The sequence below is a fragment of the Hemiscyllium ocellatum genome, chromosome 1 (assembly GCF_020745735.1).
Source record: "Hemiscyllium ocellatum isolate sHemOce1 chromosome 1, sHemOce1.pat.X.cur, whole genome shotgun sequence".
NCBI classification, from domain to species: Eukaryota; Metazoa; Chordata; class Chondrichthyes; order Orectolobiformes; family Hemiscylliidae; genus Hemiscyllium; species Hemiscyllium ocellatum.
This window is the reverse complement of record NC_083401.1, coordinates 145,033,354-145,057,553: the sequence shown is the minus strand read 5'-3', so window position 1 is coordinate 145,057,553 and position 24,200 is coordinate 145,033,354. Positions and strand designations below refer to the sequence as shown.

The following is a 24,200-nucleotide window of genomic DNA, read 5'->3' as shown; positions in this document are numbered from 1 at the left end:
GTGTCCCCCAGGGTAGAGTTTAGTTTAGGGTCAAAACCTGAAAATGAAACGATTATTTATGTGACGGAAGTGAATCGTTGCATACACAAAATAAAACAGGCAAATAAATTTGCTTTCCTGAACGCCAATGTTTCGCCGTTCCCTTTTGGTTGGCGGAGGTAAGGGGAGTTGACATGACCTCTGAAAGCTTGCATTGCTCATTAACATGCTGCAGATTTATATTTAACTCGGGTGGATATATCCTGGGGCCAGTGTGCGCTGGGCGAAGTTTGTCGGAGGGGGGGAAATCTACAGTTTTCTCCTCACACCGTAGTATTTAGTGTGTGTTTTTTTTTCTGGAGAGGGGTGAGCTCAGTGAAGAGGAGGACCAAATGCAAACTATGGATTGCGACGAGGCACCGAGGAAGAGGAGAAGCACGAGTTGCAAATGGGTGGCGGTGGTCGTGGCTGGGGTGCTAGTTGCCGTGGGGCTGGCCGTGGGGCTGGGAGTGGGTCTCAGCAACCGGACTGACGGCTGTGAGGTGGACGATGGGGATGAGGACAGCTTGAGCACCGTCAGCACGGGGTCCTCAACGCCCGCCACACCGCCGCTCGGGCTGTGCCCGCCCAGCTCGGAGTCGGGGGCCCCGTGGGATAACTTTCGCCTGCCCGACTACATCGAGCCGACCCACTACGAGCTGGAGTTGAAGCCGGACCTGGAGGCGGGCTCCTACACGGGCACCAATGTCATCCACATCCGCACGAGTCGAGCCACTCGCTACCTGTGGCTGCACATCAAGGCGTCCCGAGTGACCGAGGCGCCCAGCCTTCACCGGGCGGACAGCGAGCTGCCGCTACTCCGCTGCTTCCAGTACAAGCCTCACGAATACCTGGTGCTCGAAGCCGAGCAGGAGCTGAGCGCAACCGACTCCGGCCAACCCTACCTCCTCACCCTCAAGTTCGAGGGCAGCCTGCTCGACTCGCTGGTCGGCTTTTACAAGACCACGTACCTGGAAGGTGGAGTCACCAAGTAAGTTAACTCACTTTCTGTTCAATTCCAATTCTGTTGGGGAAGGTCTTCGAGTGAAGGTGTGCTTTGTTTTCCCTCTCCGATCGCTGAGAAAGCGGGGCGTTGATGGTCAGCTTTTGCTGACATGGGAACTTTCCACACGGTTTTAGAAACTAAAGTTAGTCACATACCACCGAGAGAGAGAGATGGGGGGCGGGCGGAGCTGATTCTTCATCCGACTTGAACATGAGCTGCTCTGTGGAACCAAAAGGCTTGCAAACGAAAGGGTGAATAATGCCTCAACTTGCTCTCGGTTACGTCTTTACCTTCATCGGGTGTCGTACCCTCTACCTGTCCTCACTTATCCCCACTTCACCACCCTGTCCCACCACCCCCTTTATCTGCAGCTGAAGCAGGGTTACACCCAAAACGTAGACTTATCACCACCTGATGCTGCCTGGCTTGCTGTGTTCTTCCAGCCTCCTGCCTATCTCAGAGTGAGATCGATGGCCGTTATTTGAGGAGCCGGTCCAACCTTGGAGTTGTGGGGTGGTGGCGGGAGATGCCTTCCTTGCGTGAGTTGCTTCCGGGAAATGGTGTTTTGCTTCCAATTGAATCGTTTGGAACTGACATTATCGACGCCGTAAATCTGAAGTGGACTCACCTTTAACTCCTTAGAGCTGATAGAGTGCCTCCCTCTGCTCTTCCCGTCAGGCCAAATGGTCAGCCCTGTTTCATTGAGGAGGGCAGCAACTGCTCTACTGCCGATTAAGTGCCCACCTGCTGACGCTCCAGCAGGACTCTACAACAGAGTGGTTGTATCAAGTGGTGTCAAAGCTGCCACTCCCAGTCACTAATGCAGGAGGGGATGCATAGCAAGTAAGCTAGGCTTGAGATAAAGAGATTTCATGAATTATTCCCATACTTTCTGATGGTGGCATGCAGGATGAAGTTGAGGTGTTCCCAGCTGTCTTCAGCCTCATGTCAAGTGAATGAGTTCTCTCTGCCACTATCAAAGGTACAAGTCCAAGCCAATTTAAAGTCATACATCAAGAAAACAGCCCTTTTGGTCCAACTCGTCCATGCTAACCAGACATCCCTGTCTGACCTATTTCCAATTGGCCCATATTCCATGCACCCATCCAGATGCCTTTTATAATTGTAGCTGTCTCCACCACTTCATCTGACATCTTATTCCATACGCTCACTTACCCTCTGCATGAAAAAGTTACCCCTCAGGTCCTTTTTAAACCTTTTCCCTCTCATCTTAAACCTGCGCCCTGTGCAATACTGGTTGCCCTCTATAAAAAAAGATGTTGTTAAACTTGAGAGAGTGAAGAAAAGATTTACAAAGATATTGCCAGGATTGGAGGATTTGAGTTGCAGGGAAATGCTGAATAGACTGGAGCTTTGTTCTGTGGAGCGTCAGAGGCTATTTGATTCAATGTGTCATATCAAGAAACAATAGAGCAATTTGGGTACAGCCTTGACAGCATTCCAACTGTGATGCTGAAGACTTGCTCCAATTAACCACTGATATCTGGGGTTATTGTCATTATTTAATTACCATTATGGATTGTGGTGATTAGTGACCCAAAACAAGGAGAGTATGTCACAGAAAATGTATGATATTATTATGATGAAATAAAGTTAAAACCTGCACAGGAAGACTTGCTTCATATAAGGCAGTGTTTCCTAAACATTTTCCCACTGCAACTCCATTTTAAGGCTTGAAAATTGTCTCAACCTCAGAGCTGATAGCGGGTTCCTGTGAGAGCAGGCATCTGGCTTATTGAGTTCTAAGGAGTGTCAGAGCCCTCAACCCCATTTGGTGTCCTGAATCCTACTTTGGAAGGTCTGATTTTAAGGACATTAGCTAGGATTTGCAAATGTCAGGTGAGGTCTGATTAAATTTTAATTGCACTTTTGAAGAAAAAGCAGATACATTTTCATGAGCAATTTGTGGGATGTTAACGAGGAAGTAATGGACATGTAGTCTAAAGTGAGTCTGAAATTCAACAATATGTTGGCCATTATTCCATGCATAGCTTTTGATTTGAACCCATGAGAGTCACCATTTGACTAGAGTCGAATGGTCAAACTTGCTTTCGTTTGCAGGATGGTGATTCTTTTCTTGAGGCCGACTATGCTATCCATCAATGCTGGAAGAAATATTTTGAACAACTTGTCAACTGTGAATCCGCAGTGACAGCCAATCTATTCCCCTAGTATCCGAACTTCAGGAAGGCAACAGTTGTAACTATCTTCAAGAATGGAGAAAGTTTCCACAGTGTAACTTATAAAAATGCTTCCTTCTTATTCATATCAGAAAAAATACAACACTTATTCTTCTGAATTGCTTACTTTCACTGACTGAGGAAATTCTCCCAGATACACAATGTTGCTTTAGATCCTCTGAGGAACATCAGTCGGGTTCTTTGATACCACAAAAATCTAAGGACAGAATTGATAACACCAAGACATCTTTGTTGGTGTGACCAAAGTATTTAGTTCTGAGGGTCTATAGATTGTTTTTTGTTCTAGAATGTTTTGAATAGTCTTCAAAAATTTGCATTATTTCATGATGAAACATATGCGACTATCTTGAGTAAGAAATTTGAAAGTCATGCTTTAAAATCCATGCATGGGTTGTGTGGTTGTGTGGTTTCCCTCATGCTATTTGTATTCTGCCTGACAGTGATGGAAGTTTAAAATGGCATTGCTAACTGTTCAGTGGCATGTAGTTAGTATTTGAACTTGACAGAAAATGGGGAAAACCTAGATTACCAGATTTCACATCAAACTCCACCGTGTCCCCAAGACTTTCATAACCTCCCTTGTTAAAATTCATGGACTGTTCAGCTTTGGGCTAGATGCATGAATTGTTTTGAGATTTATTCGGATAATATTAGTAATAGACTTTGTCCATGATCTGATTGGCGTTGCTGCATGGGTCCGGTAGAGGACAGGGAATCCAGCAAAACAATTTGTTCTGACCAACCATAAGAGCATGGTCTCGCTAGCATAGAGTTGGGTATTTTTGCCTGTAACCTATAGTTGGACAGTCTGAGAGACAGACGAATGACAAAACCTCAGCTGTCAATTACTGTTGGGAACATGTAGCAATAGTTTGTAGCAGCACAGAGGAAGCATGAGCTCTGATCTCGAATTGTTGAAGGGGTTCAGAGTTCAGTTTAAAGGTTTTGTTGATGGCAGCTGGAGCTTGATAGTGTGAGCAGGATTCCGAATTCAAAACAGACCCAAGGCTGCCTTGAGGCCTGAAGGAACATTCCTGACTCCCACATAAAATCTGAAAGATTAATTCCCAACTTACCTCTGGACTTCTTCAATTCCAGGATTTGGTTCTCAGCAGCTTTGTCTCTGGCTCATACTTGATGGCAGTGTTTTCATGACATCATCAGATCCAATATTTGTATTTAAAATCAAATCTTTTCTGTGTGGAGGAGATGGGAGTAACTGGCACTTATTTCTTTTAATTGCTGTATTATTACACATCCAAGTGGGTTTATTAAAATAAATTAATAAATAAGACATTGTAGTTATTGGGGATAAGAGAGTGAACTTGTGACTAAGTATGTTTAATCATGAGCTTTAATTCTATCCATTATCAACATGCTTTCTGGAAGATAACTATATAACGAAGACGGGTTGCCTTAAGGTGAAGGTGGAAAATCAAAAGGACAATGCTAGAATCCTCATGGTTGTTGTGAAAAAATCTAGCAAAATTTGAGTCAGTAAAAAATCTGGGTGGGGGTGAAATTCTCTGCTGATTGAAGTTATATTTGGCTGCAATGAAAAATGGTTGTTCAAAGTCTCCATTCTCAGCTCACTACATCTCTTCAGGAGTTCATCAAAGTAGGTATTTCATAATCAACCTATTTAGAGATGTTACTATGCTTCTCTGGAGCAGGTGGAGGGGAGGGGTTAACATTGATCAGAAACTGAACTGCACTTGCCATATTGATGCAGTAGCTCCAAGAGCAGATGAGAGGCTTGGAATCCTCTAGTAAGTAGCACATTTCCTGAGTTACTCAAAAAGCATGTCTAGCATCAACAAGACCACCATGTGATGGAATACTTCCTACTTGCTGGAAGAACGCAGCTCCAACAATAAATTGGAAGCTTGACACCATCCGTGACAAAGCAGCCTGCGGTATTGGCATCATTTCCAGTCCTTTCACCATTGTCCATGATAGTAGATGATTACTATCCAAAAGATGCACTGCCAAAATTCACCAAGGCTCCTTTAGACAGCACTTTTCAAATCCATAACCACATGTTAGTATACATGGGAACACTACCTACAAGTTCTCCTCGAATCTACTCACCATCCTGACTTGGAAGTATTTCATTCTTCTTTCAGTGTCATCGGGTCAAAATCCTGAAATTCCTTCCATAAGGAGTCTAGTGACAATACAATTAGACCATTATGTCTCCCAGATGACTTAAAAATTAGAGAAAGCATGTGTCTTGAAGGTATACTGATATTTTGTCACATACTTGTGGAAAAAAAATTAAAATCCTGCCAGATGATGCAGATGTGGTTGACACTATATAAAATTGATAGAAATTAGTGAGGCGTGTAAAATCAGAGTAGCAGACGGTGGTACCATGTCCCATTGTAAGCCTGCTAGTAGCATGTAGACACACAAAATTAGAAATTAGGTGCAGCAATAAACCATTCAGCCCTTCAAGCCTGCTTTGTCATTCAGCATGATCACGGATAATCAACCATCTCTATATTTTATTTCCTGTTTCTTCCCGTACCCTTTGATCCCCTTTAGCCCGAAGCACTATATCGGTAGCTCCTTGAAGACATTTAGTACTTCAGCCTCAACCACTTTTACTGACAAATTCCACAGGCTCATCATTGTTTAGGTGAAGGCATTTCATCTCATGTATCCTCACAAGCCTGTCCTATATATTTTTAGATTGTGACTGCTGGTCATCGAACATCCTTCCTGAGTTTATGCTGTCCAGTCCTGTTAAGAGTTTTATAGGTTTCTGAGATTTCCCCATTACCCTTCTCAACTCTGGTGGATATAATCCTAACTGATACAGTAAAATAAAACACAGAACTGCAGATAGTGGAAATTTGAAACAAGCAAATTGCTAAAGAAACTCAGCAAGTGTGGGAACAACTTTTATTTTTATTTCAAAAATTTTTTTTAGATTACTTTCAATATGGAAACAGGCCCTTCGGCCCAACAAGTCCACACCAACCCGCCGAAGTGCAACCCACCCATACCCCTACATATACCCCTTACCTAACACTGCGGGCAATTTAGCATGGCCAATTCACCTGACCCGCACATCTTTGGACTGTGGGAGGAAACCGGAGCACCCGGAGGAAACCCACGCAGACACGGGGAGAACGTGCAAACTCCACACAGTCAGTCGCCTGAGGCGGGAATTGAACCCGGGTCTCTGGCGCTGTGAGGCAGCAGTGCTAATTTGTTATATACAGGTCTGTGCATTTTTCAATCATATGCTCATATATTTAGCTGAGGCGCCAGCAGAGCCTGAATGACTGCATGGGCCCACTGTTCTTCTTTAGCCAGGCAGATGTTACACGGTGGTCTTTCCCCACCACGCCTTGGCGGCAGTAGCCCCAAGCTTCAGCGCGTCCCTCAACACGTAGTTCTGGACCTTGGAATGTGCCAGTCTGCAACACTCAGTCGGAGTCAACTCCTTCAGCTGGAAGATCAACAGGTTTCGGACAGCCCAGAGAGCGTCCTTCACCGAGTTGGTGATCCTCCAGGCACAGTTGATGTTCGTCTCGGTGTGCGTCCCAGGGAACAGGCCGTAGAGCACAGAGACCCGCGTCACGGCGCTGCTCGGGATGAACCTCGACAAATACCACTGCATTCCTCTCCAGACTTCCTCTGCATAGGCACATTCCAGAAGGAGGTGTGTGACAGTCTCGTCCCCCCCACAGCCACTTCGAGGGCAGCGTGCGGTGTAGCTGAGAGTCCGGGTGTGCATAAAGGATCTCACAGGCAGAGCCCTTCTCACCGCCAGCCAAGCCATGTCGTGGTGCTTGTTGGAAAGTTCTGGAGATGAGGCATTCTGCCAAATGGCTTTGACAGTCTGCTCAGGGAACTGCTCAATAGGATCCGCCCTCTCCTTTTCCTAAAGGGTCTCAAGGACACTACGTGCTGACCACTTCCTAATGGACTTGTGGTCAAAGGTGTTTTTCTTCATAAACTTCTCCACGAAGGACATGTGATACGGAACGGTCCAACTACTTGGAGCATTCCGCGGCAGCGAGGCCAGGCCCATCCTTCGCAACACCAAGGACAGGTAGAACCTCAGTACATAGTGACACTTGGTGTTTGCATACCGGGGATCCACGCACAGTGTAATGCAGCCACACACAAAGGTGGCCATCGGGGTGAGGGTGGCATTGGGCATATTTTTTCCCCTGTTGCCCAGATCTTTGTACAGCGAGTCCCTTCGGACCCGGTCCATCTTTGATCTCCATGTAAACTGGAAGATGGCCTGGATGACTGCAGCGGCACAGGTTCTGGGAATAGGCCAGACCTGTGCCACGTATAATAGCAATGACAGTGCCTCACACCTGATGACCAGGGTTTTTCCCGCAATGGAGAGCGACCGTAGCTTCACTTTGCTGATACGCTCCACCCAAGACTTGGCGCACGCCCCATCCCCCCGAACCAAATACCCAGCACCTTCAGGTGGTCGGTCCTGACGGTGAAGGGGATCGAGGATTGGTCGGCCCAGTTCCTGAAGAGCATGACCTCGCTCTTGCCTCGGTTTACCTTGGCCCTCGAGGCCCATTCGAACTGGTCACATATGTAAGACCCATTCATTGCGCCAGAGCTATCATGTAAGCAATTGTCCTAACTGATTACTTATCCATCCCACATTACAGGAAATTTTATTGAATAGCAACATGTTACAATTATGGGACATACAGGGGAAAAAAAACTACTGGCATGTTCAATTATTGGCTGAGGGTTCAGAATAACTGATCATTTGCAAGGTCTGTGAGCAGGTAAGTGGAAATTAACTGGCAAGTGCTCATGGCAGGTCCAGAAATGATTCTTTCATCAGTAAATTATAACCTGTTGAAGGAGACTTCCTCGCCCCCTCCCCCCAATAATTTTTTTGTCAGATATGAAATTGGAATTTGTGTGGATTAGACGATGAAACATTGACCATGTTAGTGTCTGCAAAGAACAAGAAGCAGAAGCCCTCCTGATTTTGGTGACTAATAACAAACTTGGATTAACTCAACAGAGGCATTACAAAGGAAATTAAGAAGTTTGAGACAGTTTGGGGTTTATGTAAGGTACCAAAAAAGGGCTACCACATGGGTGGATTTGTATTGCAAAACTCCCCTTAGCTGGTGGCTGGGAATTTGAAGAACGTCTGGTGACACACTTGCTATCTGGCAAAGCAATCTCAAATATTTTTAGCTCATGCATTGACAGTATGTCAGGCAAGAAAAACAATAGCTGCAATCAATCCTTTTCAGAGGTATATTTTAGAAACAAGAATAGGTGGAGACAAACACTGGAAATTTATGTAAATACATTTGTGGCTTTAACAATGCTTTCAGTACTTTTCAATAAGGTGTGCTTTTATGGAAATAAACCATTTTTAATTCAAAGCATTTCCTGTAAAATATCATTGGTTCTGTGAATGAGGTTTCAGATGTTGTCTTAATGCATATTGCTGATTTTCTTCATGTTATTACTGACTTTGTGTTATAAGAGTAGAATAAAATTTCAAGTTGGGAATGAAGCTTTGTAGGGTTGTGAAATTATAAGTAAAAAAATATAGTAAGCAATAGGTCTGCAATAACTTTTAAATTATTAATTCTATCTTCAGACAATTATTCCTAGACCTGTGAAACATCGTAAATCGTCAGTGAAATTTACGATGGGGAATTGAACTGGTTGGGCAATTGGATTAGATCAGATCATGTTTATGTGGAGGTGGGAAATGAAATAACCTAAAATAGAGGATATTTTAAGCTCAAATAAAACCTTTTTAAAAAAGTTGAGGATTGTTTCACGTCTGTCATTAAATGACCAAAGAACATTAAACTCATTCATTGACACTACACATCCTAATCTTATTTTACTGCAGTTGGTTTCTCAATGTTTCACACATGTGAATAGAAAATGTCCCTAAGCTTGGGAAACTAAGAAGATAGGGTTGATAAAAGCACTTAAGCTGCTGAAACAATGTAATTATATTTCTCAGTTTTTTAAGGGATATTCTGCACAGTGGGGATACTGAAGGTTGGAATAATCTACAGTCCGTCAAAAGTAACTGATAAAATGGTACAGATTTACCTTCCTGGTTGAAGCGAATGCAAGTGCAAAAGGAAATCTCTGAAACAAAAGATGGATGCATGTATAACAGAATAAGTGAATTGTTAGAAAAAGGGAATTTCACAATATAATGTTTTGTATAAAATATGGAAGTTTCTGATATGTTTTGGAATTTTGGATGCAAAAAAGCAATTTTTCTAGTTAAGGAAATTAGTTAATTTTGTAGTTGAGAATTCATTTGTCTCTGAGTGGACATTTGACCAAAATGGTAATTAGGAGGCATGTGCTTGTAATTTAACTACCTTACAAATAAAATGCTTAAAGCTGTATTAAGGTGCACTCCAGTTCTCTCCGTCAACTGGTTTTGTGTGTATTGTATAGTAATAGTGGTACTGGATACATCAAAAAATAAGCAGTCCTCAAAGTAGGAAAGTCATGCAGTCTTGGTGGCTGTATCTAACATTACTGAAAAAAATAGAGTATGGTCATTGCAAAAGCTGTGGCCATGGTCTGCAAATTTTTCTTGGATATAGGAGTAGTACCAAAGGACTTGAGGAATTGCAAAAACAGGAGTGCGGGATAAATCATGCAGCCAAATTCTGCCAGCCTAACATCAATGGTGAAACTTTGCACACTAATCTGGGGCAAACTTAATCATTTTGGAAAACAGTGAACTAATAATAGTGAAGGACAAATTGTATTTGATTTTGATTTATTTATTTTGAAGGAATTGGGAAAGTTGATGCCATTCATTTGATGCTGTGAATGGGTTTCAAAAAGCATTTTACCAAGTATCGCATAATAGACTTGTTAGCAAAATTAAACTCCGGGCTTATCGGGACAGTAAAACTGTATTTACTCACCCAGGTTGGCAAGTGGAGAGTTCATTGTATACTCCACTCAAGCCTGAAGAATAAACAAGGAAGGTTCTTGGGGAAATAAAGATAATGGGATCGTTTCTGTTTTTCCTTTTTTATAATTCTTTTTAACACTGAGTATTTAGTATTTATTGCCTGTCCTTTGCCTGCAGTTATGATGATGGTAATGAGATGGAGTCCATATGGTGTACCCATGTACAACAACGGGGCAACAAGTACATGAGGACATGATCACCTCTAGATTTCACTGCAGAGATAATGTTGGGAGTATAGTACAGTGTATTATTACCATTAAAAAGACAGTCACAGTTAAATTTGACGATGCTGTTCAAGTTTCCTCTAAACTTTTTGAGAAAATAGGATCTTGCTGCCTGATTTACCACAGAAATACACTAAATGTACAAATTTGCTGTGCTTAACTCACAAATAGAGGAGAAGGGGAAAAATACCAAAAGAAATATATTCTTGTTTGAAGCATCTGGCAATTATATTTTTAAAAACTGAAATCCTGATTCATTATATTTATACAAGTTCATTTTTGGTCCCAAAGAGGCAGTAAACATGATTATGCCTTTGAAAAGATATTCACATTAAATGGACATCTAACACTTCCCAATGAATTTAGTCTATAGTTGAGCAGCAAATTTTGGGTTAATTATCTACATGTAGTTGCTACTTTCTTTTTAGCTAATAAGATCCAGTTGTATAGGCAGATGTTAGGATCTCCTTACTGAAGGTGAACTGGTTTGATGATCTCCTGTCTGAAAATAAATGAGGAAAACATTCTCCAGTTTCAAAAACTCCTTTATATTAACCCCAGTTCCATTTTTTTCTCTTCACATAAAACATTTGCTGTACTTTAATGGAATTACCATATGTCAGGTAATAATAGAGTATAATATTTTATGGTGACATTCTAAATTTTTTTGCATGGTACGTGTCTCTTGGGAACATATATGGTCCTGATCACAATGAACTTGTGCAGTTTGTGTTTATACCTAGTTAAAAAATCAACAATAGGTGGCACTACAACCTAACAAAGTGTGTTCCTTTATTACAAATGATAAAGAACATAAAAGTTTACTGACATTTGTCATCGATAGACCACCAATTAGTGGGACAATGTAGCAGAACAAATTCACAGGGAAATTCCAAAGAGGGACAAGAATAGAACATAGAACAGTACAACACAGAACAGGCCCTTCAGCCACGATGTTGGGCCGACCACTGATCCTCATGTATGCACTCTCAAATTTCTGTGACCATATGCATGTCCAGGAGTCTCTTAAATGTCCCCAATGACCCTGCCTCCACAACTGCTGCTGGCAACGCATTCCATGCTCTCACAACTCTCTGTGTAAAGAACTCGCCTCTTACATCCCCTCTATACTTTCCTCCAAGCAGCTTAAAACTATGACCCCTCATGTTAGTCATTTCTGCCCTGGGAAATAGTCTCAGGCTATCGACTCTATGTATGCCTCTCATTAGGTCCCCTCTTCTCCTCCTTTTCTCCAATGAAAAAAGTCTGAGCTCAGTCAACCTCTCTTCATAAGATAAGCCCTCCAGTCCAGGCAGCATCCTGATAAACCTCCTCTGAACCCTCTCCAAAGCATCCACATCTTTCTTATAATAGGGCGACCAGAACTGGACGCAGTATTCCAAATGTGGTCTAACCAAAGTTTTACAGAGCTGCAACAAGATCTCACAATTCTTAAACTTAATACCCTTGATAATGAAAGCCAAAACACCATATGCTTTCTTAATAACCATGTCCACTAGGGTGGCCATTTTAAGGGATCTATGTACCTGCACCCCAAGATCCCTCTGTTCCTCCACACTGCCAAGAATGATGGTGTTGCTGATGTATTTACTGTGGAAAAGAATATGCAATATATATACTGTAGGGAAATAGTGACATCTTGCAAAATGTCCAGATTACAGAGGAGGAAGTGCTGGATGTCTTGAAACAGTTAAAAGTGGATAAATCCCCAGGACCTGATCAGGTGTACCCGAGAACTCTGTAGGAAGCTAGAGAAGAGATTGCTGGGCCTCTTGCTGAGAAATTTCTATCATCAATAGTCACAGGTGAGGTGGCTTTGTGCGTGGGAAATCATGTCTCACAAACTTGATTGAGATTTTTGAAGAAGTAACAAAGAAGGTTGATGAGGGCAGAGCAATAGATGTGATCTATATGGACTTCAGTAAGGTGTTCGACAAGGTTCCCCATGGGAGACCGATTAGCAAGATCTCATGGAATACAGGGAGAACTAGCCATTTGGATACAGAACTCAGGCGACTGACTGTGTGGAGTTTGCATGTTCTCCCCGTGTCTGCGTCAGTTTCCTCCGGGTGCTCCGGTTTCCTCCCACAGTCCAAAGATATGCGGGTTAAGTGAATTGGCCATGCTAAATTGCCCATAGTGTTAGGCAAGGGGTAAATGTAAGGGTATGGGTGGGTTGCGCTTAGGCGGGTCGGTGTGGACTTGTTGGGCCAAAGGGCCTGTTTCCACACTGTAAGTAATCTAAAGTAATCTAAACTGGCTCAAAGGTAGAAGACAGAGGGTGGTGGTGGAGGGTTGTTTTTCAGACTGGAGGCCTGTGACCATTGGAGTGCCACAAGGATTGGTGCTGGGCCCTCTACTTTTTGTCATTTACATAAATTATTTGGATGCGAGCTTAAGAGGTACAGTTAGTAAGTTTGCAGATGACACCAAAATTGGAGGTGTCATTCCATACATGTACCACCCTCTGTGTGAAAAATTTGCCTTGTAGGTCTCTTTTACATCTTTCCCTCTCACCCTAAACCTGTGCCTTCTAGTCCTGGACTCCCTGACCCCGGGGAAAAGACTTTGTCTATCCTATCCATGCCCCTCATAATTGGACAGCGAAAAGGGTTACCTCGGATTACAACAGGATCTGGACCAGATGGGCCCATGGGCTGAGAAGTGGCAGATGGAATTTATTTCAGGTATGTGCGAGGGCTGCATTTCGGGAAAGCAAATCTTAGCAGGACTTATACACTTAATGGTAAGGTCCTAGGGAGTGTTGCTGAACAAAAAGACCTTGGAGTGCAGGTTTATAGCTCCTTGAAAGTGGACTCGCAGGTAGATAGGATAGTGAAGAAGGCATTTGGTATGCTTTCCTTTATTGGTCAGAGTATTGATTACAGGAGTTGGGAGGTCATGTTGCGGCTGTACAGGACATTGGTTAGGCCACTGTTGAAATATTGCGTGCAATTCTGGTCTCCTTCCTATCGGAAAGATGTTGTGAAACTTGATAGGGTTCAGAAAAGATTTACAAGGATGTTGCCAGGGTTGGAGGATCTGAGCTACAGGAAGAGGCTGAACAGGCTGGGGCTGATTTCCCTGGAGCATCGGAGGCTGAGGGGTGACCTTATAGAGGTTTACAAAATTATGAGGGGCATGGATAGGATAGACAAAGTCTTTTCCCCGGGGTCAGGGAGTCCAGGACTAGAAGGCACAGGTTTAGGGTGAGAGGGAAAGATGTAAAAGAGACCTACAAGGCAACTTTTTCACACAGAGGGTGGTACATGTATGGAATGAGCTGCCAGAGGATGTGGTGGAGGCTGGTACAATTGCAACATTTAAGAGGCATTTGGATGAGTATATGAATAGGAAAGGTTTGGAAGGATATGGGCCGGGTGCTGGCAGGTGGGACTAGATTGAGTTGGGATGTCTGGTCGGCATGGATGGGTTGGACCGAAGAGTCTGTGTCCGTGTTGTACATCTCTATTCCTCTCTGACTCTAAAAGGCTCATTTTGTTGAAAATTTTCATCGAGCATCACTAGATTACTTACAGTGTGGAAACAGGCCCTTCGGCCCAACAAGTCCACACCGACCTGCCAAAGCACAACCCACCCATTCCCCTACAGTTACCTAACACTACAGGCAATTTAGCATGACCAATTCCCCAGACCTGCACATCTTTGGACTGTGGGAGGAAATCGGAGCACCCGGAGGAAACCCATGCAGACACGGGGAGAATGTGTAAACTCCACACAGTCAGTCACCTGAGTCAGGAATTGAAACTGGGTCTCTGGCGCTGTGAGGCAGCAGTGCTAACCACTGTGCCACCATGCCGCCCAAGACATTGCACAAGAAATACAAATTCACAAGGAAAACTATTATTGCAAATGATTTGGATATCACCTGATGAAGGAGCAGTGCTCCGAAAGCTCATGCTTTTAATTAAACCTGTTGGACTATAACCTGGTGTTGTGTGATTTTTAAATTTTATTATTGCAAAGAGGGTGCTGATTGATTGCCAAGTGGATTCTGATTTGTAGAAGCATTGTCTTGGAGAATATTCCCTTATAAAGCCATCACAGAGATGTACAGCACGGAAACAGACCCTTCTGTTTCCAACTCGTCGATGCTAACTAGATATCCTAACCTAATCTAGTTTCATTGGCTAGCACTTGGCCCATATCCCTTTAAACCCTTCTTAATCAAATGCCCATCAAGATGCCTTTTAAATGCTGTATTTGTATCTGCCTCCACCACTTCCATTTATGTCTTTTTCATCAATCCGCAAATTCTAGAGTGCACATAGTAGATGTCTTCCTGTGTGACCCCCGCTACACAAAAATCATGCAGTACAAATACAGTTGAAGTGTTGGTGATGTGTTTGATGTATAATGGTGCATTATAGCCAATACACACTTCAAAAGTTCGCGTTTCAGAAATGGCATCCCCTACTCACCTGATCGTGTTACAACCCATTCGCTTTAACAAAATACAGTATAGCAGAACTACCTATACTGAATAACTATAAATTATAGTGTTTTGTATTGGGAGTCTTTAAATGATCTAACTATAGCCTGGGATAATAGTGGTAGGGGACAGCGATAGGCAAGTGTTCCTAGACTATGTTTAAGGAAAGAAAATCTACAGCAACATGTGTCCTGGCCAATGAGGAATGAGGCAGTGTCAGACCAGATTCTTGGGAATGATATCAATCAAGTGTCAATAAGGGAATATTTAGGGGAAAGTGATCGTTGTATCATAAGGTTCAGGTTTAGCTGTGGAAAGGAGAAGGAACAATCCAAACTAAAAATAATTAACTGCGGAAAGCCACTTTCAATGGGACAAGAATGGATTTCATCCAAGAATTGAGATCAAAGATACATGTACAAAAGGGTATCCAAGCAATGACCTCAGACATGGAAATGTTTTAGAGGTGCTGAGTGTTTGAACTGCTGCATCTCCCTGTACAAATACTGAACAGCCTGATTTTTATATTGTGCATGTAAAGATATCAATGTGGGTTGTGACATAAACCACCATCCTCACACCCCTCTTGCTCACTGCAAGTAACATTTTCACCATGCAACTGAAGTATAAACCAAGGGCAAAAGAATCCTAAGCTCCTTGGATGATTAAAGAAATGGAGGTGAAGAGAAAGTACACTTATGATTGATGTCAGGCAAAGCAGCCCAGCTGAGAACCAGGTTGAGAATAGATGGTTCCATGGGGAAATGAAGCAGTATATAAGGGAGACAGACAGAATGTATAAAAAGTCTTCAGTAAAGAGTAAAACAGTGACGCAAGATGGAGTGGAGTTGACCAGGAGCCAAAAAGGGGATTAACTCATGGAGTTAATGATTGGCATATTAAATAAAAATTTTGCATCTTTTTGGGATGTTTGCAATCTTGTCCTCGCTATGGTGAAAGAAGAGGAAATTCAGACACACTAAGGATTTAAAATTAGTAGGCAGGAAACCTTGTTCAGACTATCTGCACTTTAGAGTAAATAAGGTGCCAGACTTGAATAGAATGTGTAATGCTGACACTGAGAAGTGAGAATGAAAATTGCAGAGGCACTGGATCTAATTCTTCTGTCATTTTAGACTCTAGGGTGGTATCATTGGAATACCAAATATTATGAGCTTGTTCAAAAAAGGCATAAAGATAAACCCACCAACTAATGGCCAGCGAATTTAACTAATGGCTGGTGAAGGTGGGGAACCTTCTAGAAACAAGAATACAGGACAAAATTTGATCGTCCCTTGAAAAACAACAAATTGCTCATTCAATCATACTTGGTAGAATCCACAATCGACATTGCTTACCACATTAATAGCTCCTTTTGGAAGATTAGTTTTAACTGATTACTATTTGGAGCTTCACCTGATCCAGAGATTTTCTAATGAACAGGTATCAAACATCGCAAGATCTTTGCATCATATGCAACAATGACATGGTGATCCATGTGGCAGTGGCTCAACAGTAGCTATCATTAGCAGCCCCTCCGTATTGAGGATGATGTCTATCAGGCTAAATGGGTATTTAGAGACTGAGAAACCCAACTTTGGATCCACAGATTCACTTGCAATAGAGCACTGCAATCTTTAGGGAAATGCAATCAACTTCCCTGTGTTGGCTTTCCTTTTTTTTTCCCTCTGCCACTGCTCCATGACATAATGGAGTTGCTTAGTCTAAAAGTGGCTTGTGTCTTGATAGATTACAAGGTGTCAAAACAAATGGTTGGACGCTTTCTCCTCCTACTTTTCTGTTTTAGGCCAACCTTAAGCATACTTTTTTCCCTTTTGGCTGTCTTTTAAGAGTGGCCAACAGAAAGCTGAGAGAAGAGAATTTGCCAATGACTGTAGGGTTTGGGCATTTGGACAAATGGCCCCTAGTGGAGTTGGTTTGTCCGGGACAGCACTTTGATGCTGGTGAGTGCAACTTCATGGAGGATGTTGCTCTGGCAGTCCTTCCACTTGATCCGCAGGATTCATTATAAGTACCACTCATGGAAGTCTTCAAGAACCTTAACATTACGTTGGTAGACAGCTCAGGTTTTGTTGGAGTAACTGAGTGTGGTCAACACAACAGTTATGCAGACCGGACCTCTTGTTGACTTCCAAAGATCTCCTTTGTCAAAGGCAGGTTGTCACAGAGAAAGGCAGTGCTGACACTATTGAGTGTGTGCTGGTCTTCATTGATGGCTGTCCCAAAGGATATGTGGCGCATGCTGCACATAGATTCACGAGCCCCACTGTCTGCCTAGCCTTCCCGATATTGGGCCAATGCCCAAAATGTCAATTCTCCTGCTCCTCGGATGCTGCCTGACCTATGATTTTCCAATGCAGTACTTTTCAACTCTGATCTCCAGCATCTGCAGTCCTCACTTTCTCCTAGCTGTCAGAAGGGATTCTCAACTGGTCCACAGTAGGTTGGTGGAAGATTTTCATTTTGGTAACATACATGAGGTGTTTAAAGTCAGCCATCACACCACTCCTGAAAGCTGCAACTAAAACAGTGCCTGCTGTTATAGTTGGAAATGATGATTTATTAACCATTTCCAAAACTTGACTGACTGCAGAGTTGGGAATTCCACATTGAATCCCATGGTCAAGGACTGCATGAAATTTTAAAACGCGCACAAGGACACTTCAAACTTCATGATGGGTCTAAATTCTCCAAATAATCACTTAATTTTTGTTTTGGAGGCCACAACAGTGAAGGTGTGACACCTAATCTTCAGAAAACAAAAGCCAATATGGAAGACATTTTTATTTTGATTAAATTAGATTGCTTACAGTGTGGAAACAGGGCCTTCAACCCAACAAGTCCACACCAACCCTCTGAAGAACAACCCACCCAGACCCATTCCCCTATATTTACCCATTCACCTAACACTACAGGCAATTTCACATAGCCAATTCATCTAACCTGCACATTTTTGGACTGTGTGCAGAAGCCAGGGCACCCCGAGGAAAATCAAGCAGACACGGGGAGAATGTGCAAGCTTCATATAGACAGTTGCCTGAAGCAGGAATTGAACCCAGGTCTCTGGCGTTATGAGGCAGCGGTGCTAACCACTGTGCCATCATGCCGCCTATTAGCAAAGAGCAGGAAGTTGCCATTGCCTCTAACAGTACGAAGATTTCAGCTTTGCCTCATGAGATTTGCCTACAAAATAGTCTACATGTAGGGAAAACTGCAGATAATGGCTGTTGCATTGTCCAGAGCAATGATTGACAGCTTTATCAGGCATGGTGTCGATTGCATCCAATTTAATCAAGTCACATTGCTCGATTTTGGCCAGAGCAAGATATCAGAATTGTCATAACATCCAATGATACAGGCAGTCCGTGGATTGCAAATGGTTCTATTCCTGAATCCATTCATAAGCTGATTTGAATGCAAGCTGGAACACAGTTCAGGACACTGCAGAAGAAGAAATGTTCATATGTCTGACCTTTAAGTTTACACTCTTGTATGGGATTGCATTTGTAAGACATGATGTCATAGAAACATGCAGCATAGAAACAGATCTTTTGGTCTAACCAGTCCATGCTAATCATAATCCCAAACTAAACTATAGGGAAAAGATACCTGCCATTCAACTTTGCTATACCATTCATGATTTTATAAACCTTGATATGGTCACCCCTCAACCAACTACATTTCAAGGAAAAAAGTCTCAGCCTATCCTGCCTCTCCCTTTAACTCCATTCCTGGCAACATGCTGGGTAAATCTTTTCTAAACCCTCTCCAGTACATGAATCTCTTTCCTTTATCAGGGAGACCAGAACTGGACACAGTACTCCAGAGTGGCCTCACCAACATCTTGTACAACCTCAACATGATGTCCCAACTCCTACACTCAAAGGTTTGAGCAATGAAGGCAAAAGTGCTAAATGCCTTCTTAACAGCCCTGTCTACCTGTGACACGAACTTCAAAGAATTGTGTACCTGAACTCCTAGGTCACCATATTCAACAGCACCACCCAAAGCCCTACTTTAAATCGTACACTAGTATTTGTTCATCCAACATTCATAAATCAGGGACTCCTAGTTAAGGATAATTAGGATTTACATGAAGAAACACATTTGTAACTGTCAACATAATGCATGTCTCAAAACAAGTTAGAAATGTACTGAATGATTCTTGCCTTTTTTGAAAATAAACTCAAATAGGAAAGGTTTGAATTCAAAATGTAGACAGAAAAATATTTAATGTATTGGCAGGCTTTCATTGATAATTAGAATCATATTGGTGCATTATTTGACGTATCTTTCAGATAAGATATTAAAAGAGGGAGATTAAAGCTTTTAATCAGGTAAGGATAAACTGTTTAATGGCACTATGCAGAGAGTAACGTAGCTCAGGGATGGACAGCACTGGCAGTTTAATGTTCCAGGATACAAATACTGCAGGAAGGACAGAAAGAGAGGCAAGAGAGGAAGGGGAGTGGTATTTTTGATAAAGGATAGCATTACAGCAGTACTGAGGGAGGATATTCACGGAATACATCCAGGAAAGTTATTTGGCTGGAACTGAGAAATAACAAAGGGATAATCACCTTATTGGGATTGTATTATGGCCCCCCTAATAGTAAGTGGGAACTTGAGAAACAAATTTGTAAGGAGATCTCAGTTATCTGTAAGGGTGGTTATGGTAGGGGATTTTAATTTTCCAAACATAGCACAGAATTACCATTGTGTTAAGGATTTAGATGGAAAGGAATTTGTTAATCATGTACAAGAAACCTTTCTGATTCAGTATGTGGATGTACCTACTAGAGAAGGTGCAAAGCTTGACCTACTCTTGGGAAATAAGGCAGGACAGGTGACTGAGGAGTCAGTGGGGGAGCACTTTGTGGCCAGCAACCCTAATTCTATTAGTTTTAAAATATTGATGGAAAAGGATAGACCAGATCTAAAAGTTGAAGTTCTAAATTGGAGGAAGGTCAAAGTTTGATGGTATTTGGCAAGAACTTTCAAAAGCTGATTGGGGTCAGACGTAAAGAGCTGAAAATGTGTTGCTGGAAAAGTGCAGCAGGTCAGGCAGCATCCAAGGAGCAGGAGAATCGACGTTTCAGGCATGAGCCCTTCTTCAGGAGTAAAGGGATGGCTAGAAAATGGGAAGCCTTCAGAAGTAAGATAACGAGAGTCTGAAGATAGTATATTCCTGTTAGGGTGAAAGGAAAGGCTGGTAGGTGTAGGGATTGCTGGATGACTAGAGAAATTGAGGTTTTGGTTATGAAAAAGAGGGAAGCATATGTTCGGTATAGATAGAATAGATCAAGTGAATCCTTAGAATACAAAGGCAGAAGGAGTTTACTTAAGAGGGGAATCAAGAGGGCAAACAGCGGAACAGCTTTGGCAAATAGAATTAAGGAGAATCCAAAGAGTTTTTGCAAATACAAAAGGGTAACTAGGGAGAGAATAGTGCCCCTCAAAGATCAGTAAGGCAGCCTTTGTGTGGAACCGCAGGAAATGGGGGAGATACCAAATGAGTATTTGCATCAGTATTTACTGTGGAAAAGGATATGGAAGATGTAAACTGTAGGGAAATAGATGATGACATTTTGCAAAATGTCCATATTACAGAAGAGGAAATGATGGATATCTTGAAATGCATAAAATTGGATAAATCCCTAGGACCTGATCAGGTGTACCCTAAAACTCTATGGGAAGCTAGGGAAGTGATTACTAGACCTCTTGCTGAAATATTTGTATCATCAATAGTCACAGGTGAGATGCAGGAAGACTGGAGGTTGGCTAATGTTGTGCCACTATTTAAGAAAGATAGTAAGGACTAGAGCGGAAACTATAGACAGGTGAGCCTGATGTTGGTACAGGTAAGTTGTTGGAGGGAATCCTGAGGGACAGGATGTACATGATAGGGATGATTAGGGATAGTCAACATGGCTTTGTGCGTAGGAAATCATGTCTTTGAAACTTGATTGATACTGCTTCAAAAAAACCCAAAGGGGATTGATGAGGGCAAAGTGGTAGACGTGATCGAAATGGACTTCAGTAAGCTGTTCGACAAGGTTCCCCATGGAGGACTGGTTAGTAAACTTAGATCCCATGGAATACAGGGAGAACTAGCCATTTGGATACAGAACTGGCTAGAAGGTAGAAGACACAGGATGGTGGTGGAGGGTTGTTTTTCGGACTGGAGGCCTGTGACCAGTGGAGTGCCACAAGCTTCGGTGCTGGGTCCACTATTTTTCATCATTTACATAAATGATTTGGATGTGAGCATAAGAGGTACAGAAAGTAAGTTTGCAGATGACACCAAAATTTGAGGTATAGTGGACAGTGAAGAAGGTTACCTCAGATTACAATGGTATCTTGATCAGATAGGCCAATAGGCTGAAAAGTGGCAGGTGGAGTTTAATTTAGATAAATGTGAGGTGCTGCATTTTGGGAAAGCAAATCTTAGCAGGACTTATACACTTAATGGTAAGGTCCTAGGGAGTGTTGCTGAACAAAAAGACCTTGGAGTGCAGGTTCATAGCTCCTTGAAAGTAGATTCGCAGGTAGATAGGATAGTGAAGAAGGTGTTTGGTATGCTTTCCTTTACTGGTCAGAGTATTGAGAACAGGAGTTGGTAGGTCATGTTGCAGCTGTACAGGACATTGGTTAGGCCACTGTTGGAATATTGCATTCAGTTCTGGTCTCTATCAGAAGAATGTTGTGAAACGTGAAATGGTTCAGAAAAGATTTACAAGGATGTTGCCTTGAGCTATAGGGAGAGGTTGAATAGGCTGAGGGCTGACCTTGTAGAAGTTAATAAAATCATGAGGAGCAGGATAGAATAAATAGACAAAGTATTTTCCCTGGGATGGGGAGAGGCCAAAACTAGAGGGCATAGGTTTAGGGTGAGAGGGGAAAGATATAAAAGCAACCTAAGGGACAGCGTTTTCACATAGAGGGTGGTACGTGTATGGAATGACGTGCCAGAGGAAGTGGTAGAGGCTAGTACACTTGCAACATTTAAAAAATATCTGGATGGGTATATGTATAGGAAGGGTTTTGGAGGGATATGGGCCAGGTGTTGGCATGTGAGGCTAAATTAGGTTGGGATATCTGGTCGATATGGTCGACATGGACGAGTTGGGCCGAAGGGTCTGTTTCCACGCTGTACACATCTATGACTCTAAGTGTGGTGTAGTTATCCTGGTGTTCTGACTAAAATATGCAGGTATCCCCTTACCAAATCACTAACATATAGGTTAATTGGGCACTTCTCTCTGCTGTCTTTGGGACCTTGTGTGGAAACCACTACATTTCTTTGCATTACAACTGTCAACTTTACTTCCATAATGGGTTCAATGAATAGGAAATATTTTGCAATGCCCTGATGTCATGCAAGAATGTCCATTGTTATTCTTTGCTCTTTCAACTTCTATTTGTATTAGCCACCTAAGGCTGCCTATACCAAAAGGCCTTATCAATGACAACAATCTTACAACTGTACCAAAGTCAAGGTTGTCTGTTGAAGGATCAATTCCATCCTTCACTAAAGTTAATAATATAGTCAAATGGTCACACAGTTCTTGAAGACAGAAATATGTTAATCATAACTAACATTTAAATAAATAAACATTTGTAAATTTCAATCATTCAGTATGATAACAATGTAGAAATAAAAAAGCACTTTTTAAATCCTGCTGTATTGTTCACTTTTTAGCATTATCGCTTGAATTACTTTCATTGTGATATAACAGGTTTTATTCACAATTTTCTTTTATCAATGTTCATAGCTTCTGCCAAAATATATACTTTAATATTTGTTGGGCTCCTGTAATGAATAAACACAGGACTACATTGCTTTGCCAAACATCTCATTTCAACTTCTGTAAAACATGGATATTTAAATGGTTCATTTGCTTTATTTTAATAGAAACTTTTAGTCAATTTTGTTGACCTTTTAAAATGTATAATCTTATGCTTTCAAAGGTCTTTTTTTTTAGCCGAAGCACAAAACGTAAACGTTGGTGATAATTGATTAGATCGGGAAGGAACTCTGTTAAAGTTATTTCCTATCATCATTCCTGGAGTGTAACAGCACCTAGATGTATCAACTTACTTCAGGATTTACCCTAAACATGCCAATAGAATGTTTAATAAAGCTGACCCCTGCATAAGAAATTAGAAACTGTTATTAACCCTAATGTGTTATGTAGAATAATATGGTTTTAAACGCAAACACACTCCTTCATGGCTGTTTTTTCATAGAAATATGAAGTGTTTTTCTGTAGCATTTCACTGATATTACATTAAGCACTGAAGTTATTGAATATGACTGTTTCCAAATATTAGGGCTTAATTTATTTGTTTGAAGCAATCTTTCACCTTTCCATGGTAATCTTTGATTAAACTAGTCTGTTTACAAAATTACCTCCTTTTGATCTTGAGTAGCTTCCAATTGTATGTTTGTGCCTTTTTCTACCTGCATAATCTCACCCCAGTCTCAGCATGCCTGCTGCTGAATTGAGTACTTTAAATATGTTATAGAAATATAAGATGTCACTGCAGACACATACCCCTTGACTATAAGGGATTCAGGGATAAAGTGAAGTTAGTTGGTACATATATTTGTTATCATGAATCTTGTTTCCATCTGTATTGAACTTTGCTAGACATGCATATAAATCTATGAACTCACATAATCATAAATCATACCATGTTACAGTGCAGTACAGGCCCTTCAGCCCTTGATGTTAAATGTGAAGTTAATCTGATGGCCATCTAACCTACGCCAATCCATTATTATCCAATGCCCATTTAAATGCCCTTAACATCGACAAGTCTACTACTGTTGCAGGCAGTCTGTTCCATGCCCCTATTACTTTGTGAGTAAAGAAACTACCCCTGATGTATGTCCTAAATCTATCATCTAGTCATTAGAGAAGTACAGCACAGAAACAGAACCTTTGCTCCAACTCAATTTTACTGACCAGATATCCTAAACTGATCTAGTCCTGTTTGCCAACATTTGGCCCATATCTCTCTAAAACCTTTCTATTCATGTACCCATCCAGATGCCTTTTACATGGTAGAATTGTACCAGTCTCCATCACTTCCTCTGGCAGCACATTCCATACACGCACCACCATCTGCATGAAAACGTTTGCTTTATGGAAATGCCTCACATTTATCTAAATTACCTGCCATTCCCTGACCCATTGGGCCATCTGATCAAGGTCCTGTAGTATTCTGAGGTAACCTTCTTCACTGT

At 42.0% G+C, this 24,200-nt stretch overlaps 1 protein-coding gene across 1 annotated transcript in view; it reads left to right on the top strand.

The window, feature by feature from the left end:
* The first annotated feature begins 271 nt into the window (after positions 1 to 271).
* The window catches only part of enpep (glutamyl aminopeptidase), a 62,451-nt gene continuing 38,522 nt past the window's right edge, over positions 272 to 24,200 (top strand). The window contains exon 1 of the mRNA XM_060832609.1: positions 272 to 1,009. Coding sequence (XP_060688592.1) covers positions 372 to 1,009 — 638 coding nt within the window. The 5' untranslated portion in view covers positions 272 to 371. The remainder of the gene's footprint in view (positions 1,010 to 24,200) is intronic.